At 40.5% G+C, this 17,405-nt stretch overlaps 2 protein-coding genes across 13 annotated transcripts in view; one reads left to right on the top strand and one right to left on the bottom strand.

Annotated features, from left to right (window-relative positions):
* The first annotated feature begins 588 nt into the window (after positions 1–588).
* On the top strand, positions 589–4,858 carry cyp51 (cytochrome P450, family 51). The gene is made up of 10 exons (XM_008422176.2): positions 589–750; positions 840–938; positions 1,421–1,597; positions 1,675–1,801; positions 2,368–2,542; positions 2,893–3,012; positions 3,099–3,294; positions 3,414–3,509; positions 3,623–3,782; positions 3,872–4,858. Exons 1-10 carry the CDS (start codon positions 589–591, stop codon positions 4,048–4,050), a joined length of 1,491 nt encoding a protein of 496 aa, XP_008420398.1. The 3' UTR covers positions 4,051–4,858.
* Positions 4,859–6,039: 1,181 nt separating this feature from the next.
* Positions 6,040–17,405, bottom strand: part of akap9 (A kinase (PRKA) anchor protein 9) — a 79,196-nt gene continuing 67,830 nt past the window's right edge. For 10 of the 12 annotated variants that reach the window (XM_008422173.2, XM_008422160.2, XM_008422163.2 and 7 more), the window contains 15 exons: positions 16,777–16,965; positions 15,663–15,833; positions 15,404–15,509; positions 14,279–14,471; positions 13,127–13,277; positions 12,709–13,038; positions 11,642–12,114; positions 10,468–10,573; positions 10,111–10,305; positions 8,322–8,531; positions 8,000–8,232; positions 7,837–7,919; positions 7,602–7,746; positions 7,064–7,194; positions 6,040–6,572 (listed from right to left, as the gene is read on the bottom strand). In XM_008422173.2, coding sequence (XP_008420395.1) covers positions 6,529–6,572; positions 7,064–7,194; positions 7,602–7,746; positions 7,837–7,919; positions 8,000–8,232; positions 8,322–8,531; positions 10,111–10,305; positions 10,468–10,573; positions 11,642–12,114; positions 12,709–13,038; positions 13,127–13,277; positions 14,279–14,471; positions 15,404–15,509; positions 15,663–15,833; positions 16,777–16,965 — 2,760 coding nt within the window. In that variant the 3' untranslated portion in view covers positions 6,040–6,528. The remainder of the gene's footprint in view (positions 6,573–7,063; positions 7,195–7,601; positions 7,747–7,836; positions 7,920–7,999; positions 8,233–8,321; positions 8,532–10,110; positions 10,306–10,467; positions 10,574–11,641; positions 12,115–12,708; positions 13,039–13,126; positions 13,278–14,278; positions 14,472–15,403; positions 15,510–15,662; positions 15,834–16,776; positions 16,966–17,405) is intronic. The other 2 variants (XM_008422162.2, XM_017307492.1) reach the window with 1 other exon arrangement.

Raw genomic sequence — 17,405 nt, 5'->3', positions numbered from 1 at the left:
TTGTTTAAAGAATGCCTTACGTTTTTTTTTTTTGTTTTTTTTTTTGCAAATGTTTCTTTTAAATACCGATATAATCACGTACACAGTAGAAGGCAGATTACTCATTAACTTAACCGGTCATGATTTCATTTAATATTTGAAGACTTGTTTCAGGAATATCTGGCTAGTTCTGTGGTTCGGCAGAATTAGCCCGAACTATTCACACTATTTACCGAACTAAAAGCGATATTGACGTGTTTTCTATCAACCGAAGACACTTATTAAAGAAAAGTTAACAAAAAAATCAATCAACTCAATCGAACGGACGCTACCATGACATCATATAGCAAGACATCGCTTCAGGTACCAACAACCAATCACAATCGCAGCTGCTTGACTGACACGCGCCCAGTAGCCAATCAAAACCCGTAAACGGTCAGGCGGGGGCGGAACTGGATTTGACAGGTAGCAACGGTCCATACTGCGAAGACCATCAGACCAGCTGAACAGAGATAAGACTCCGCAGTTGGACACCTCTGGTTCTTTCTGCTTAAGCTGTCGGAGTGAGAAGGAAACTTTTCTCCGTTGTGGTTGTTGAGGGCCTGAAAAATGTCGACGCAGTTCTACCAGATGAGCACCAAGTTGCTCGGGGACACTATGGGTAAAATGAACGAGAACTTGACCTCCCTGGTTCTGGCTGCTTCTCTTTTTACTCTGACTTTGGGTTACGTCTCCAAAAGGCTGCTCAAGGAGTCTGAAGACAAAGACGCGGTAATTTACAGTTTTGTTAAATATTGACTGTTTTAACTGTAAAATAAAAAATCCAGGTCTATATTAACTATTATGTTTTGTTGTTACAGAAATATCCGCCCTACATTCCCTCCAGCATCCCATTCCTCGGGCATGCCATTGCTTTTGGTAAAAGTCCAATTGAATTTCTGGAAAATGCTTATGAAAAAGTAAGTAAAGATCCTAGATCGTCTTCTGTACGTCCAAGCTAAAGACATTTAAGTAAGAAAAGTGTAAACTTTGATGCAATACAGAGTCAAATATTTAATTTGTGTTACTTCAAACTTAAATGCTTTTGTTTAGATTTTATGTGATGTATAAACCCAAAGCAACAGAAATTAAATAATGTAGTAGCTCATGTTTCCTCATGGTGTGCTGTGTTAGTTTTCAGTTGGACATCATTGCTTATTTAGGTGTCTTTTGAAATCAGTTTATGATAAATTTTAAGACAGAACATTGTTGTTTTCTGCCAAAGGCATAAATAATAGTTACTAGCAAACCTGCTTTTATTGTACTTTGAGCCAACCAAAAGCCTGAGTTTCAGCCAAGATTTATAAAATAAACCAACCATTACTTCAGTTTTCTACTGGAATATTTCCAACGAAAAGATGAATTTTCAATTATTTACTGAGTTTTGTTTCACCCCCTCAAGTATGGTCCTGTGTTCAGCTTCACCATGGTGGGGAAAACTTTCACTTACTTGCTGGGCAGTGACGCGGCCACACTTATGTTCAACAGCAAGAACGAAGACCTGAACGCAGAAGACGTCTACTCCAAACTGACGACGCCAGTGTTCGGGAAAGGAGTAGCCTACGACGTCCCAAACCCTGTGAGATCACGTCAAGTGATTTAGAGGTCAACGTGCAATTGGAGTTCAGATTTAATCACTCTTTTATTCTGTTACAGATTTTTCTGGAGCAGAAAAAGATGCTGAAAACTGGACTGAACATCGCTCATTTTAAAGAGCATGTAAAGTTAATCGAGACAGAAACCGTTGAGTATTTCAGGAGATGGGGAGACAATGGAGAGAGAAGTAAGTTGCTTTGCTGTTTGAAGTTTTATTATACATCTGTGCATTGGGTGCAAATTTGTAGATAGAGCTAATAAAGATATAATCTGACATTTTAATAAGATATATATATAGTCTATACTCAAATGACATGCCACAAAATGGAGTCGCGTAAAGAAACTATGGTGTCATCTGCATAATGGGCAAACCTTATCTGTCTGTGATGAAAAACAGAATTAAAAGCAAACCTAGGGAAACTCTTTTGAAATGCTCCATAAACTGCCTCAATACAGCTAAATTATTTTATTAAACATTTTGGTTTTTGCTTTACCGATTTTTATTTTGTCACTATCTGCTTACATTATGGTTTAAAAAGCACCTGTAATTCTTAAAAGCAAATCAGTGAAATTGCCGTTTTAATTTTTACAGAGTTGGTGTACCAAAATCCACAAGCCGTATTCTAGGAGTTCGATAATTCAAGCCCAAATTTGGCAGATAAGCCTGAGTCTGAATTTTGAGATATAAAATCTATAGGAACGTTGCAGAAAATAAACAAAACGTAACAGGTTTAACCCTTTGAACTCTTTCAGATCTGTTTGAGGCGTTGTCGGAGCTGATCATCCTGACCGCCAGCAGCTGCCTCCATGGGAAGGAGATCCGCAGCATGCTGAATGAACAAGTGGCTCAGCTCTACACCGACTTGGACGGGGGATTCAGCCACGCCGCTTGGCTTCTGCCCACCTGGGTTCCTCTCCCAAGCTTCAGGTAATAAGGGTTAGCTCAGGGGTGGGCAATCCTGGTCCTCGAGGGCCGGTGTCCTGCAACTCTTAGATGTCTCCCTGTTCCAAACACACTTGAATCCAACAGCTGAATCAGCTCCTAAGTGCAGTAACTTAGGAGCATTAGCAGGACTCCAGAGTCCTGCTAATGACCTCATTATTTGACTCGGGTGTGTTGAAGTTGAAACGCATCTAAAAATTGCAGGAGACTGGGCCTGGAGATGCCCACCTCTGGGTTGGTTGCACGTTTAGTGTTTAATCTGCCACTGAGGTATTCGTCTAAAATGCCCAAGAGACGGCACCTAACTCCTGCTTGGTAATGATTTTTGGTTTTAGGAAACGAGACAGAGCTCACAGAGAGATCAAGAACATCTTCTTCAAGGTGATTGAAAAGCGGAGGAAATCTGGAGAGACAGCCGACGACATCCTGCAGACTCTCATCGATGCTACTTACAAGTAAGACACCATCACTACTACCTACAGGTAGTTTATCTTAAAATACCAAAACAGAACATTTGGTCTAAACTAATTTCACATTGCAGAGATGGTCGGCCGCTGACCGATGACGAAATTGCCGGGATGCTGATTGGTCTCCTCCTGGCGGGTCAGCACACATCGTCTACCACCAGTGCCTGGTTGGGGTTCTTCTTAGCCCGGGACAAAGCTCTTCAGGATCGCTGCTACGCTGAGCAGAAGGCTGTGTGTGGAGAAGATCTGCCGCCGCTCGACTTTGATCAGGTCAGAGCCAATAAGTAACGATTTGGTTTTATTAACGACATCCAGATCTGATTACTGTAAGACCTGCCAGAAATAACTTGGATTGGACCGGTCTCCAATGTCACTCTGATATTTTTCAGCTGAAGGACCTGAACCTGTTGGAACGCTGCCTGAAGGAGACCCTGAGGCTCCGCCCACCTATAATGACCATGATGAGGATGGCTCGCACACCTCAGGTGAATTCAGTATTTATACATCATCTATATTTCTATCTCTACATGCTTTCGTTACTTCCACACCCAGTTTAAGGAACATTAAAGCCAAAACGAGTGTCTACATGTCCGTTTAGACTGCCGCAGGATACACCATCCCCGTTGGCCACCAGGTCTGCGTCTCCCCCACCGTCAACCACCGTCTGCGCGACGCCTGGATGGAAAGGATGGAGTTCCGTCCGGAGCGGTACCTCAACGACACTGCCGACAAGTTCGCCTACATCCCGTTTGGCGCCGGTAAGAGGAACCACAGTAATGAGTTTTAAACCACTACTCCTCCGACCAGTCTGTGTAACAATTAATCTACCATCCTCTACCACCTTCAGGTCGCCACCGCTGCATTGGGGAGAACTTCGCCTATGTCCAGATCAAGACCATCTGGTCCACATTGCTGCGCTTGTACAAATTTGAGCTGGTGGACGGATATTTCCCCACAATCAACTACACAACGATGATTCACACCCCGCATAACCCCGTCATCAGATACAAGAGGAGGAAGCAGTGAGAGACGAAGGGTAGATGAGGCGAGAATCAAAGACTTTCATGAACTTCTTGGTTTGGTTTTAATTGAAGCTCTGACATCCTGGGACTGGAAGGAAATGCGGATTTATGCTCCCAGTGTCAGCCCTGCAGTAAGTCTGAAGACTGGTCAGAATGTCAGCATCATTTTAGATGCTTCCTGTCTAAGACACACAAAGCTAATGTGAGTTTTCACAAGTGGAAATCAGATGGGAAGACAAGTACACTGACTTTTATTAAGAGTTTGAAAATAAATCGTCTTCCTCAACAGCTTCTCTGAAATCTCTTTAGTTTATGAAATCTGAAATGCACTTCTAAAGGAGGAAAAGCTCATGTGTGCACAAGGAGAACATGATTCTAGTTGACATTTTAACTCACGTTTTGCCACTATGTAAACTGATCATCCTCAACATAAGATAGTCATAGAAAAACGCAGTGTCTTCAGTCAGAGGCTTCTAATGCACTGTAATACAGACTGCTACAGAAGATCCTTCCTATCCACAGCCGTCCCCATTCCTTCAACTCACGCTGCCTGGTGGTGGGATAAAATTGGGTAATTTTTGTCTCATTTCAAGTTATTTTTGACTTTACTTTTTTCTTTAGACAAAATAACCTAGCTTTGCCATTTACTGACTGATTAAAATAAACATGTATATTTTGAATAATATGCCGATTTGTCTGCCATTTTGAAGGGTAACAATAAGAATAGCGGCTCTTTGTCAAGTTGTGTGTAACAGGGTAACGGGAAGTCATTACCAAGTAAATGTTTGAATAAAACGTTTTGATAAAAACAATTTCCTAAAGTGAGATTTTTTTCCTCCACTACTGAATAAACATTCTCTATATAAATGTTGAAATAGGACAGCGTTAGCTCATGTTACTAGTGTTTCCCCGAAAACTAGTAAAATATCCAGTGATTTGGATATTTGACAGAAGACAGCTTTCTGCAGGCTTCCCAAACAAATTTAAGACTTTTGAAGGGTATTAAGACCTATATCTCCACAGAAATGTTTAAAATTTGACCTGATAACTGGTGATAAATTTACACTTACCCATAGACGTTAAAAAGCTAGTTTATATTACCAGCTAGCTAACGGTAGCATCGTCCATCTCGATGAATGAAGATGTCTCAAACGTTTGCCTGACGAAAAGTCCCGCGAAAGACAAAAAAAATAATAATAAATGATATTTAATAGTTATGTCAAGAAAAAAAACTTAGAGCCGCTGCTTCTCCACATCAGGAGGAGCCAGTTGAGGTGGTTCGGGTCCAAGAAAGGAGGGAAAGAGTATTAATTTAAGTAATTTAACAAAACAAACTAATTTATTACTCTCAGACCTACAGAAATAATCACTTCATTGGAACCCATGTAACAGAATGAAGTAGGCCAAAAGATATCAAAACCAATCTAAAGAAGTTTTGCTAGTTGTCCCTAAAGGTGACATGTTTTTAGATTAAAGCTGCAGTATATAACTAATTAAAATATATTTTTACATATTTGTTCAAATTATTGTTGTGACAGTACAATCTGTGAAAAATTAATCTGCCTTCTCCCAGTGTTCCCAGTACTAACAGCAGAAATACACCGCTTGGTAAGAAACAACCAATCTGTCAAGAGGCGGGTCTTAGTGCTGTCAATCACTCTCGTGTTCACCCTCTTCCCCTTGCTCTCCTTTCACTACAGCTGGTTCGCCACAAATGCTAAAACTAGTTAGTATAGCCACCGATGATGGATAAATGGTTTTTCTGCAATGGTAAGCTGTTTCTTCTAGCACATTGAGCAGCATTGATTGACAGCACTAAGACCTTCCTCCTGGCTCTGATTGGTTGTTTTTGACTGGGAGTGGTACATGCATCTTGAACTTCATCCCTGGAAATGTTTTAAAATTTCTTTAGCACAGATATAAGTACCGTTTTCAGGACATTACGTTTTTTTTTTTTTTTAATTGACAGCTGAAACAAAACAATGGAAACACCTTTGAAATAATGTAGTCCTCTTTATTTTTCAGTTTTTGACAAAATACCCCAAAAATTCAAAGCTCCTACGCTTTACAAAAATACGTTCTCTACAAATGTCTCCCTTTAGTCTGCCCGGTCTAAACAAAACACAGTGTAGTGAAGAACATCCAGTAGCAGCCTCCTTAACAGTAAACCCAAACATTCTCAACGCAACGCTCCACCCACACAACAACAAACATATAAATTAACCACGAAACGTCTTTAAATTAGCATGAGACAAATATACATGATTGAAGATCATCCACAACAAAGAGGCAGATTAAATTACAAACATCGCTGTGTTTCAAGTGCCGGCAACACGAAGCCTGGATACAACAAGTCGTATGCTAATATAAAAATGTGTTTTGGTCCACGTGGAGAGACATAGTTCACAGCAGGATGATAGAAGAGCGCTCCGCACGAGAAAAGGCAACTGAGTTTCTTCAAGCCAAAGTAGTCGGTCAGCGTCTATCTTCTCAAGCCAAAGTGCAATTGGGGGTATGAAGAAGCACCTGAGGGAGTAAAAGGACAACCAGTGTTACAAAACTCACCTGGTCAGAAGTTTAAGTACCCAGAAACTGTACTCAAGTAAGACTAGAATTACTCCCAACATATTTTTACTCAGGTAAAAAGTAGCTGTTCAAAAAATTACTTGAGTAAAAAAGTATTTGGTACTCAAGTATTGAGTAGCTGATTAAATTATCAATCAGTTTATATTTAATAATTACATCATCAGATGGATTACATCATCAAAATATAAAGTTGAATTTACTTTCATGAAATACTTTAATAGACGGTAAATTGCGAAAATAACTTGCTACATATGGAAAGTTCCAGTTGTTATGGATACATTTTCAAATATATTTACTCACATAAAGAACTTCATACAATTAAAATAAGCAGAAATATCCATGCGGAGATGTGAAACTTAAAGGGTTGACATCTGAACCAACTTGTCTCTTCACGACTTCAGATGTTTGTTTCGTTGCTCGGTGCCGGTTACCTGATGTCACGCTGCCCAGCCTCCTCTGCAGAGCCTCCAGCCTGGAGATGTAGTCGGTTAGCGCGCGGTCCGGGTCGTAGCTCTGCAGGTGAGAGCAGGTCAGAGCGCCGTGGTCCCCCGCCGTGTGGAACCTGCACAATCACCAAAAAAAAAAAGAAAAATACACAAACAACTTACATCAACTTGTATTTGAATGTTAATGTGTTAAAGGGTTAAAAATATTTGATAACTTTGAGGTCTAACAAATGTTTATTAATCTTTAAAACTTCACACAAAGAAGGGAATAATTCTGAATCAGAATGGAAATTATAATTTTTTTCTATAAGATTTGAAAACTGCTGTTAGTTCAGGGTAGGACGTAGTTACAAAGTTTTTTTTGTTATTTTAAATACAAAATGTAGGTATTTTTTGTAAAGTTGTGGCTTAATTACTGCTCTGATGGTCTTTTTTTAGTCTGTATGCTTCAGTTAACAATTAATCTGCTACTAAATTAGTTGACGATTATTTGAATAATTGATTAAATTAAGTATCATCTAACCTGTGGTGTGAGGAAGAGACGCCTGACCGTGGAGATTCCCGCCCACTCCTTCCTCTGCTGCTGGACACTCCTCCTCCTGCTCCTCTGTCTCTGTACATGTCCACACTACCTGGGTGAAGAAATGGTGAGTCTCTCACCTCTGAACCTGAAAAAGATTTTAAAAAAACCATAAGAATTTATCCTAAAATGACTTCAGGAAAAGCAAAACATGATTTTACTGGTTTGTTTCTCTGACCTGTTCCGTTTTTGCTGATGCCACAGGAAGCCGTGGAGCTCATCCCCGTCGCCTTGTGCCATCGCTTCACAAGGAAACGCATTCTACGCAAGAAAAACATTTAGTCAACCACTCAATTCCTTTAAAAGTCCACAATCGTGAGCCTCCACAGCAAGCGGCCCACCTGGAGAGGGCGATGGACACTCTGACGGCTGAGCGGAAGCGGCTCAACCCCCGGCGGCGCTGGCTGAACGACTCCAGGCTAGAGAGTGAAGGCCGGCCGCCCATCTTGGACAGGAGCGACAGAGTGGCTTCCTCACACTCCTGGAAGCCGCCAAGCAGCAGCAGCAGATACTTCTTCTGGTAGATCAGCGCTTTCCTGAAGCTTTCTGACCTCAGGTACTTCCCGTACATCCTCTGAAGGACCGACAGAGGAGAAGAAGAGCTGATTGGCTGCCTGTGGTGAACAGCTGATCGCCCAGGTAACATGTGTGTCTCAGCCTTACTTTTCTCACCTTCAGTGCAGAATTGTCGCCGTCAGGCCCGGTTATCTCTCGCAGCGCGTCGGACCTGATTTCTCCCCTGAGACGAGCCACCTGGGACTGAGACAGGTGCAAAGCTTTTTCCAGACGCAGCTTCTCCCGAGTCCAAGCTTCCCGTTCCTGAGAAAGGAGCGTCGCTGCAGAGTCTGCCTTTGACACGCCTCTCCTGCTGGGCTGCAGAGGAGAAATGGAGAACTATTATACCTCCAGTACAGCACCAAGTTACTCTATACAAGAGGAAGATACAGAAAAAACGTTTGGGATAAATATAAATTAAATTTATTTCATATAAAATGGAACAAAAAAGAATTTTTATGTTGCATAAATGTTCGCATCATTATATTTAAGGAAATTACAATCTATACTAGGGCTGCTACTTATTAGAAATACATTAAAATCTTTATGGAAATATCAACGCCCTGCGACAGACTGGCGACCTGTCCAGGGTGACCCCGCCTCTCGCCCGGAATGTTAGCTGGAGATGGGCAGCAGCACCTCCTGACCCCACTGAGGGTGTAAAGAAAATGGATGGATGGATGGAAATATCATATCCTGCAGGAGAGATTTTCCTAGACAAAAATGGATTAAAAATAGTATTTAATGTTGAGGAATTGTATTTGTTAAGGCATCAACTAAAGATTATTATTAATAATTTTTGAATTTATCGATTAATAAACAATTAATTGGATGTAAACATTTTGTATAATATTAGAAATGCATTAAAAATGTAAATAAAAAATATTTTCTTTTTAAAAAAGAAAGTAAACATGCAATAATAGTTTTCCCTTTCATGTATGCTTGATCATTTGCAATAAAGGATGCGTTGGCATCTGTATAAAAATGTAGAGTTAATCTATTGGTTATTTTTCTGATAAAAATAGGGCAGCAAATGATACTTGACAGGAATTTTTAAACAGAATTTGACCCAGGTGAAGATAAAACGTTTTTAGGTGGTAATGGCCACATGCACCACTAGGGGGTTTTTGAGCTCTGCTCTCAAAGAAACGTTGATAATCACTCGTGATTCATCCCCCCCTATTTTCATGTAATAATGATCAAAACATCCTGTATTTGTAGTTAGTACATTGTTAAGACGTTTTAGAGGCAAACACTCGTTTTTGTGGACTTCAGAAGCATTTTATTATAGTTTTATGATTAATTAGACATAATTCTGTGCATAAGTTGTGTACTAGACTATATGATGGCCGCTAAGCTATCGACAGAAGCTAAACATGACAACTGTCATATTTATGAAAACGCAGGTATTTAAGCATATCTTCTTATTTTGTTAGCTCTTATGGGTAATCCTTCATTGTTTTATGAATTGTAGAAGCATTTTATTGTAGTTTTAAGAGTAGTTAAAACTGCGTTTCTGGTTTGTGTACGTCAGTTGCGTACCAGCTAACAGCAGCAGCTAGAAACTCAACATTTTAGTGTCCAGAAATATGTGAAACACACATATGTGGTCGTTTCTTATTATTACTTTGCTTTATTAATCAGCTCTTTCTTCCACTTTTTGACATTGGGCAGAATGTCTGTCATGTTCATGTCTGATTTACATTAAACTGCTGCATGAGAGAATCATTTGTGATTCTTTTGTCCCTATTTTCAGGGGTGTAACAAAGAGGGAATATGCAAATATACAGCTAATTACTCCTTTTGTCTTGACCTGTCACTATATTTTTAATAATTACACACAGAAGCTCGTTATTTTGCAAAATTTCTGTGGATGACAATCCTGTGATGCACCTACATGGCCAGCGGACCCCGCTCCAGCCTGCCGATAGCGGCGCAGCTCCTCCTCCAAGCGCAGTGTGTGGTTCCTAAGATCGTTCTTTTCCTCGGTCAGACGGCTCACGAACCCGGTCAGCTCGGCGTTCTGCCTCAGCAGCCGCTCCGTCAGGCTGTTGGAGGAGCTGGACGAGCCTCCTGCCAGCAGGGAAACACTCTGAGGGAGACAGATGATGGGCTGTCACAACCGAGATCCACAGTTGCTGTTTGGAAAACACCAGCAGCTGACTGCCGCTTGTCCGCCGTCACATATGCTCCGTCTTCCGATGTTTTATTAATGGAGTTACAACAAGCAGAAGATGAAATGAAGATAACCGACCTCTGGGATGAAGGGTAACCCTGGGGATTGCTGCAGCAGGCCGATGACCTCATCAACACTGGACTGAATCCATGACAGCTCCTCGCCATCAACCTCCGCAGTCGACCTGCAAAGATCCAACCTTTAATTTGAAGTGTGATGAAAAAATCCCACATTCAGCCGTCATTAATTTTTTATTATAGTTCCTTTTTTACCTTTTAATCTGACCAGGGTGTCTGTAAACTTTTGATAGTAAACATTAATATGTCATTGACAGGAACCACTTTTTTACACCAGTATTCAAAATGGCATGAGAATGTTGCCATGACAACAAGGGAGATTTTACTTTATCTTCACAAAGGCTACAAGAAAATAGCCATTTACTCAAATTTGGCCTTTATTTAAGTTTAAAACGACTGGAACTGAACTGGACGAGGATACTGGTTAGTTTCACCACCACAGAGACAAAAGGGTGATCACAAAAAACAAAACCAAAAAATCCTACACTGCTTAGGATTGTCACTACTGTACAGGAAACATTAAAAGGAATCTTTTGATGTCAAAATTTACATTTTGCAGGTATTCTCATTTAAATTTGGGGTTGTGCCGCTTCAGTTCATGTGCTTAAAAAAACCACCCAGCTGTTTTTTGGTGTCTGGAAAATGAGCCATTTAAAAAAAACCTCCAGATAGTTAAGTCACATTCCACGGGCACTGCATCGTTACTTAGTAACCCCAGCCGAGCCCAGCCCGTTACATAGCAACCCAAGTGGAACTCCTGCACGTTTGGTCAGTTGGTTTTACCACTGTATTCGCTGTTCTATGGCTGCTGGAAAAGACAAGTGTCCAGAAACCACTTGCTGCATCGTTGTTGTTTGTACCAGAGGCTCTACTTTTGCTTTTCAAAGATGTGCAGTTGTATAACTTCGAATCTGTTTCCCCATCTGTCTTTTTATGTGCGAGTGTAAACTTTGAGTTGGGGGGCGTGGCCAGCAGCAGATTATGTGGATTTAAAGTGACAAGACGCCCTATAACAGCTCCAAATAAGTAGCAGAACTGAGTAGACTAAAACGGAATTACTTAAGAATGATTTTGTGTAGAAATTTTGATGAACATTTTTCTGTTTGGCCCACAGACTGATCCTAACCTGTTCAAGGAACCATAATAGGTCAAGTTTAATGTAAGGAATTGAATACCTGTCCGCCGTCTTGCTGGCCATGCTGCGGATCTTTGAGGAAACGAGGTGGAGCTTCCCAACAATCCTGTCAACCGTACGCCATGGACCGTGGTGCAGCCCGCCTGGGGGGTCGGTCGGGGAACCCTCCGTGTGAGGCGACGCGTTGGCGCTCGCTGACTGGGCGTTCCCGCTCTTCTGCTGGAGAACCCAGTCTTTGGTCCGGTCGGTGGGCTCGCCGTGCCAGACGGCCTGCTGAGCTCCACTCTCCTCCAGCCTCTCTTTCTCTTCCTCCAGGCTCTTCCTCTTCTCCTGCTCCTCCTCCAGCTGCTGTTTGACCTCCGACATTCGTACCTTCAGCCGGTCCAGTTCGGCTCGGGCCACCTGGAGCCCGTCTTGGTCTCGTCTGGACTTCTGATTGGCCAGTGTTAGCTCCTCCTCTTTCCGTACCTCTTCGAGCCGCTGGGCCTCCACCTGACCGAGGAGATGGACGACCTGGAGAGGAAACAAAAAAAAAATATACAGATGATTTTATCTACTAAAACAATGAAAAAAAAAAAAAAGGCAATTAAAATCGCTTACAAATCGGCCTGTCACAATAAATTTCGCTGAGCTATAAATTGTCCCAGAAGTTATTGTGATAAACAATAACAGACAATTTTCAAGTTCAATTAATGGTATAATGCAAGAACACATCCTGAAAGATCAATAAACTTTAAACGCTAATAAATATTTAAGACTGGAGCTGGAAGACATTTGAAAAAGTCCAAAATAAATAAATAAGACAACAAATAAAATTAATTGTGAATTTTCTGTAAAACAAAATTGTCCTTAAAAACAAAAAAAATACACATCAAACTGAAATCATCTAGTTTTTGGTAGAAAGAGAAAAGAGAAAAAAAATTAATAAATTATGCAAATGAAAATTATTATTCATACGATTAATTGATTTATTGCTTATTGTGACAGGCATATTTACAACCAAAACCATTTAGAAAATTGATCATGAAGATCCCTAAACAAATATCAATCATCAGAATGGAAACCATTTTAATTCATCATGTGATTAATAGATTAATTTAATCTCACCTGTGTGTGTTTGTCATCCAGCTCCCTCTGCAGTTTTTCCAGCAGACTTTCTTCTCCTCCACTTTCCCTCCCATCATGGCCACCGCCCTCCTCACCGGATCGCCCGCCGGCCCGCAGCTCCCTCTCTCTCCCCAGCGCGGCGCTCATCTCCTGGGCTCTTGCCCGCTCCGTCTCCAGCTGGACCTGGAGCTCCTGCAGGCGCCTCTGCAGGCCGAGGCCGTGCTGCTCGGCCTGCTGGGAAGTCTGCGACGACGCCTGCCGCTCCTGCTGCAGCGTCTGCGTGAGTCGGTCCGCCAGCGCCTTCTGCTCGTCCAGAGCCAGCTGCAGGTCCTGGAGGAAACCAGAACTTTCCTAAAAACGACGGTTTTACAATAAAACAAGCCGTCAGGCGCAGCTTGAAGACGCTCTGATGTTTCACCTCCAGCTCCTCTCGTTTGCTGTCCTCGTCTCGACCGGAGCGGCACCGCTCCTTCTCTGCCGCCCACTGAAGGTCTCTGCTCCGCTTCCTCTCTTCCATCAGCTCGTCGTTCAGGGCGTCCAGCTCTGCAGCTTTCTGAGACACCTCCACCCTGTCGACACGATGAAAACCCTCAGCTTTTCATTTATGACCAAAATGTTATTGTCTAAACAGTAAATCCTGGAGGACTTCATGTTATTTCAACAAATAACATAACAAAGACATTTAATAATCCCAAACAAAAACATTTTAACAGATTTTTTCTTCAAACATTATCAGTTTTATTTGTAACTCCACCATGAAAATAAAACATTTATTTCAACTTTTATCTCGAGTTGTTCTTCATCTCCAATTAGTTTTAATTATTTCTTATACTTTTCATACTAATTGTAGATCAATTTGTTTTTTATTCACTGCTTGTAACTGTTTGTATTTATTGACAAAATCTGTTCAGTAAAGTAATTTTATCCTTGCTGTGTAGAACCTTTGTTTGATTTTAGCAAAACATTTATCATGAAAAACAGCCGTTTGGTGCATTTACAGAAATGTTAATTATTCTGTATCGTCCAAGTCAAATAGATGAGTACATTTCAAATTTTAATGTTTTAAAGAATGATTTGGATTTCACATTTTTAAAGGTGATATTGTTTATTTGTTGAACTAAAAACTATGGATTGGTGTAAATCTTCAGAATTTCTTCCCTTGTTTTATGTCTCTGAACTGAAGAAATAAAACATTTACACCAAACTGAAGAGAGAACTTTGCAGTTTGACGCATGACTAATATAATTAGGACATTTTCTGAACATTTTAGGCACGAACCAGTCGTGAAATGTTGAATATCTGGAGAAATATTTACTGAACCAACTTCAGAGAATAATTTATAATCTGATAAAAGATGATTCCAACCTTCCTATTAATATTTACAATCATCTAAAAATGTATTTAGTATTTGCAACGTCAAATAAATTACACAAATCCAAGTTGGTTTTTCTTCAAGTTGGTTTTTCTTCTTCTTTCTTGAATTTTAGATAATTTTGGCTTACAAAAACAACACATTGTATTAAAATAAACACGAATCACGTTAAAAAGTGATTTCTTCGGGGTGTCTGACCTCAGTGTGTCCAGCTCCTTCAGGTGTTTCTGTTGGGCCTTCAGCGTCGTCTCCAGCTCCAATTTAGTCTGAGAAAGTTCTGCTTTCATTTCCTCTAAGATCGACCCGTCTGCCTCTGCTGCTCCGTCGGCTGCTCTTCCTCTCCGCTCCTCCATGGTTCCACCAGCAGCTAAAGACAAACCAGGCTGGGCACCTAAACAATAAAACAAATATATTATTTATACAAATAGGGTGAGGTTAAGACGGAAAATTAGAAATGCTGATATTCTTAAAGCAACTAAAATGTGAAGTGGACCTAACCCCTGTTGAAATGCAAGGTTTTTGTGACATAAAGCAACAATAAGAAATCATTTTGAAGCATTTCCCACCTTTAACGTGGATAAAATGTGAAAAGAAAAGACCGAGTAAACCTTTACATTTAAAAAGCATCTATTGATTCAGTTTCAGCGTTCAGTCTGCCAACAATTACAGTGAATCAGATATATTTAAATTAAAAATTGAACGATCCACAAGGATTTTTTGCCGCTTTTTTTATCTGTATGCTTCAGCTAAACCAAGGCATGTTTGGATTAAAACATCGACAAAACTGGACAATGAAATCCAAAATGGAAACTGTTGATCGTACAAAGATGCTGAAAGCATCCTCTGAAAAAAAAAAAAAATCACCAGAATCTCCTTTAAATTCTCTCAATGTGTCTGGAGTGACTTTTCTTCTAAAGAAACATCCAGATTTAGATGAAATTATATATAAACTTGCAGGAGGATTTGTTATGATGTGAACTGGACATTTGGGGGGAAACCAGAAGGGATGTCCATCAAAAAACGCCCCACTGTGCATCATCAATGGGACACAGTGTTGGCTGCATCATGCTGTGGGGTTATTTTTCTTCTGATGGAAGCGGAGTTTTTATCAAAGTGTGTGAAATTACAGTGTTGCGGTGCATTTACAACGGTGTAAAAAGAACTGGAGAACTTTACTGACTTTTTAAACCCTGAAACTGAATCAAAAGTTGCTCAAACAAAGTATTAATCTAAGATCTTCACTGGTTTGCTTTTCAGCTGACTTGAACAGGATTTATTTTTTATGTTACAACCAGCTGCAAAGATGTTTATTGTCTGATTTACTTTGATGGAGTTGCTCCAGTTGACCCCGGAGCTGCTGGACCTCAGAGAGGAGACTGGACCTTTCTGCAGCCTGGAGCGAACCCATGGCCTCCCTGTGGTGAGCGTCCTGCATCAAGACGACACAACCAAGGTAATAACCGGCTCAAACATCAACAAGCGGCACAAAGTACAGCTCTGATTATAAGTTTATAAAATACATTCATTCTCCTTTGTAACTTTTAAATTGTGAAACAATCTAATAATCTCTGTTGTTTCACACCTGCTCAACCAGCAGGCGCTCCAGCTGATTGAGGTGAACGATGGCGTCGCTGGTGTCAAGTCGGTCCAGTTGGCTGTAGAGGGCGCTCTTCAGCACGCTCCTCTCCCTCATGAACACCTGCCGCACTGCGTCCAGCAGCTCCGCGCGCCAGTCGGCGACGCCACGCGACGTCTGCAGGACGACACACAAGATCAATGTAATTTCAAATTAAAAGTCGGGAATAAATGTTACTGCAACTCATATTAATTCTAAATTGTTCAAAGAGTTGTAGATACAATGGCAGGAAAGATCTGCTGTAGCAGTCTGTATTACAGCAAATATGAAGAAGCCTCTGACTAAAGACAATGTTTTTCCAAGATATAAACACCAATTTCACGTTATTTTTACATAATTTCCCACACATATCAAGATCCAACAGAAGAAAACATACCATCCTCTTTTGGAAAATGTTTTTCCTTATTGTAACTGTGAAATTTGTACAATGATGTAAATAAACTGGAGAATTTTAATTACTTTTTAAGCCTCGAAACTGAATTCAAAGTTGTTTAAACAAAGTATTAATATGATATCTAACACTTCTTTAGCCTAAAACCTACAAAAAGACACAATGTTTTAAAAATGTCAACACATTTCCTGTGTGATATTGATAAAAAACTTAGTTTTGCTTTTTTGAAAAGGTCAGGCTCTAAACTCATTTATCTGGACTAAAGGTGAAAACGACTCTCTGGGTTGTAAAGGTTGCAAGATTCTGGTATAAATTATGAATGCATGGATATATTTTTTGTTGTTTATCGTTTGAAAATGTTTAGTTGTTTATTTACAGATCAATCTGATGATCCGTAAATCATCAGATCTGTAAATCTGTAGGTGAAGAAACACAGTCTTAACACTAGTTTCACTATTTGTATTAATTAGCTTTTAAACCAACTATTTGATCCTCAAATATTAAATTTATTTTTTAAAAAGGGTTGGGTAGATTAAGAAAATATGAATGCAAACTTTTACTTTTAAAACAAACTTTTTTTTTAGCCAATCCTCTTCCTGTAAACGGTGGCCTCTGATTGGCTGAGCCTCGTCAAACTGCTGTCATGTTACGTTCTGATGCTTCCTGTACCTGTGATTGGCCGAGCGTCTGCATCTGGGTGATGAGGCCTTTGAGCGACTGGACCGTCGCCAGCAGGGCGTCTCTCTCCTTCGCCCAGCTGTCCGTGCTGAACTGGCCGCCCGGCTCGCCTTCGGGCAGCGGCAGCTCGGACAGGGACAGAACCTGCATCCCTTCCTGGTGAACCTCACGCAGTAACGTCTGCATGCCACAAAACCCCACACAGAAGAAAACTTACTTTGCATGAAACTCTACGGAGGAGCATTAGGGCCAAACTAACAGATTAAAGTGACAAAGACGAAGAAGAAGAAAATTACAAGAAAAAAAGTTGTTTTGTGAAGTGAGCAACTCGTCAAATCTGTGATTTGTTTCTTCATAATTGAGTCGTGTCTGATCATTTGCACCGTCGTTTAAAAATCCTGCTGCGGATAATAATTTGATGCTGATGTGTTAAAAGATGAAGTATTTCCTTATTTGTAAAACAAAATGCTCAATATTCCTCATTTTTAATTATTTTCATGGAGGAATTTTCAGAAAATTACTAATTAATCCTCCTAATATTTATTTATCTTAAAGTAAAAATAATAAGACAAATAATCGTTTGGCATGCAACTTTTCTGGCATCACAATTTGTCTCGTTT

The sequence above is a fragment of the Poecilia reticulata genome, linkage group LG11 (genome assembly GCF_000633615.1).
Source record: "Poecilia reticulata strain Guanapo linkage group LG11, Guppy_female_1.0+MT, whole genome shotgun sequence".
Lineage (NCBI taxonomy): Eukaryota > Metazoa > Chordata > Actinopteri > Cyprinodontiformes > Poeciliidae > Poecilia > Poecilia reticulata.
Note: the sequence above shows the minus strand (reverse complement) of the source record. Positions and strands in the feature narration are given on the sequence as shown.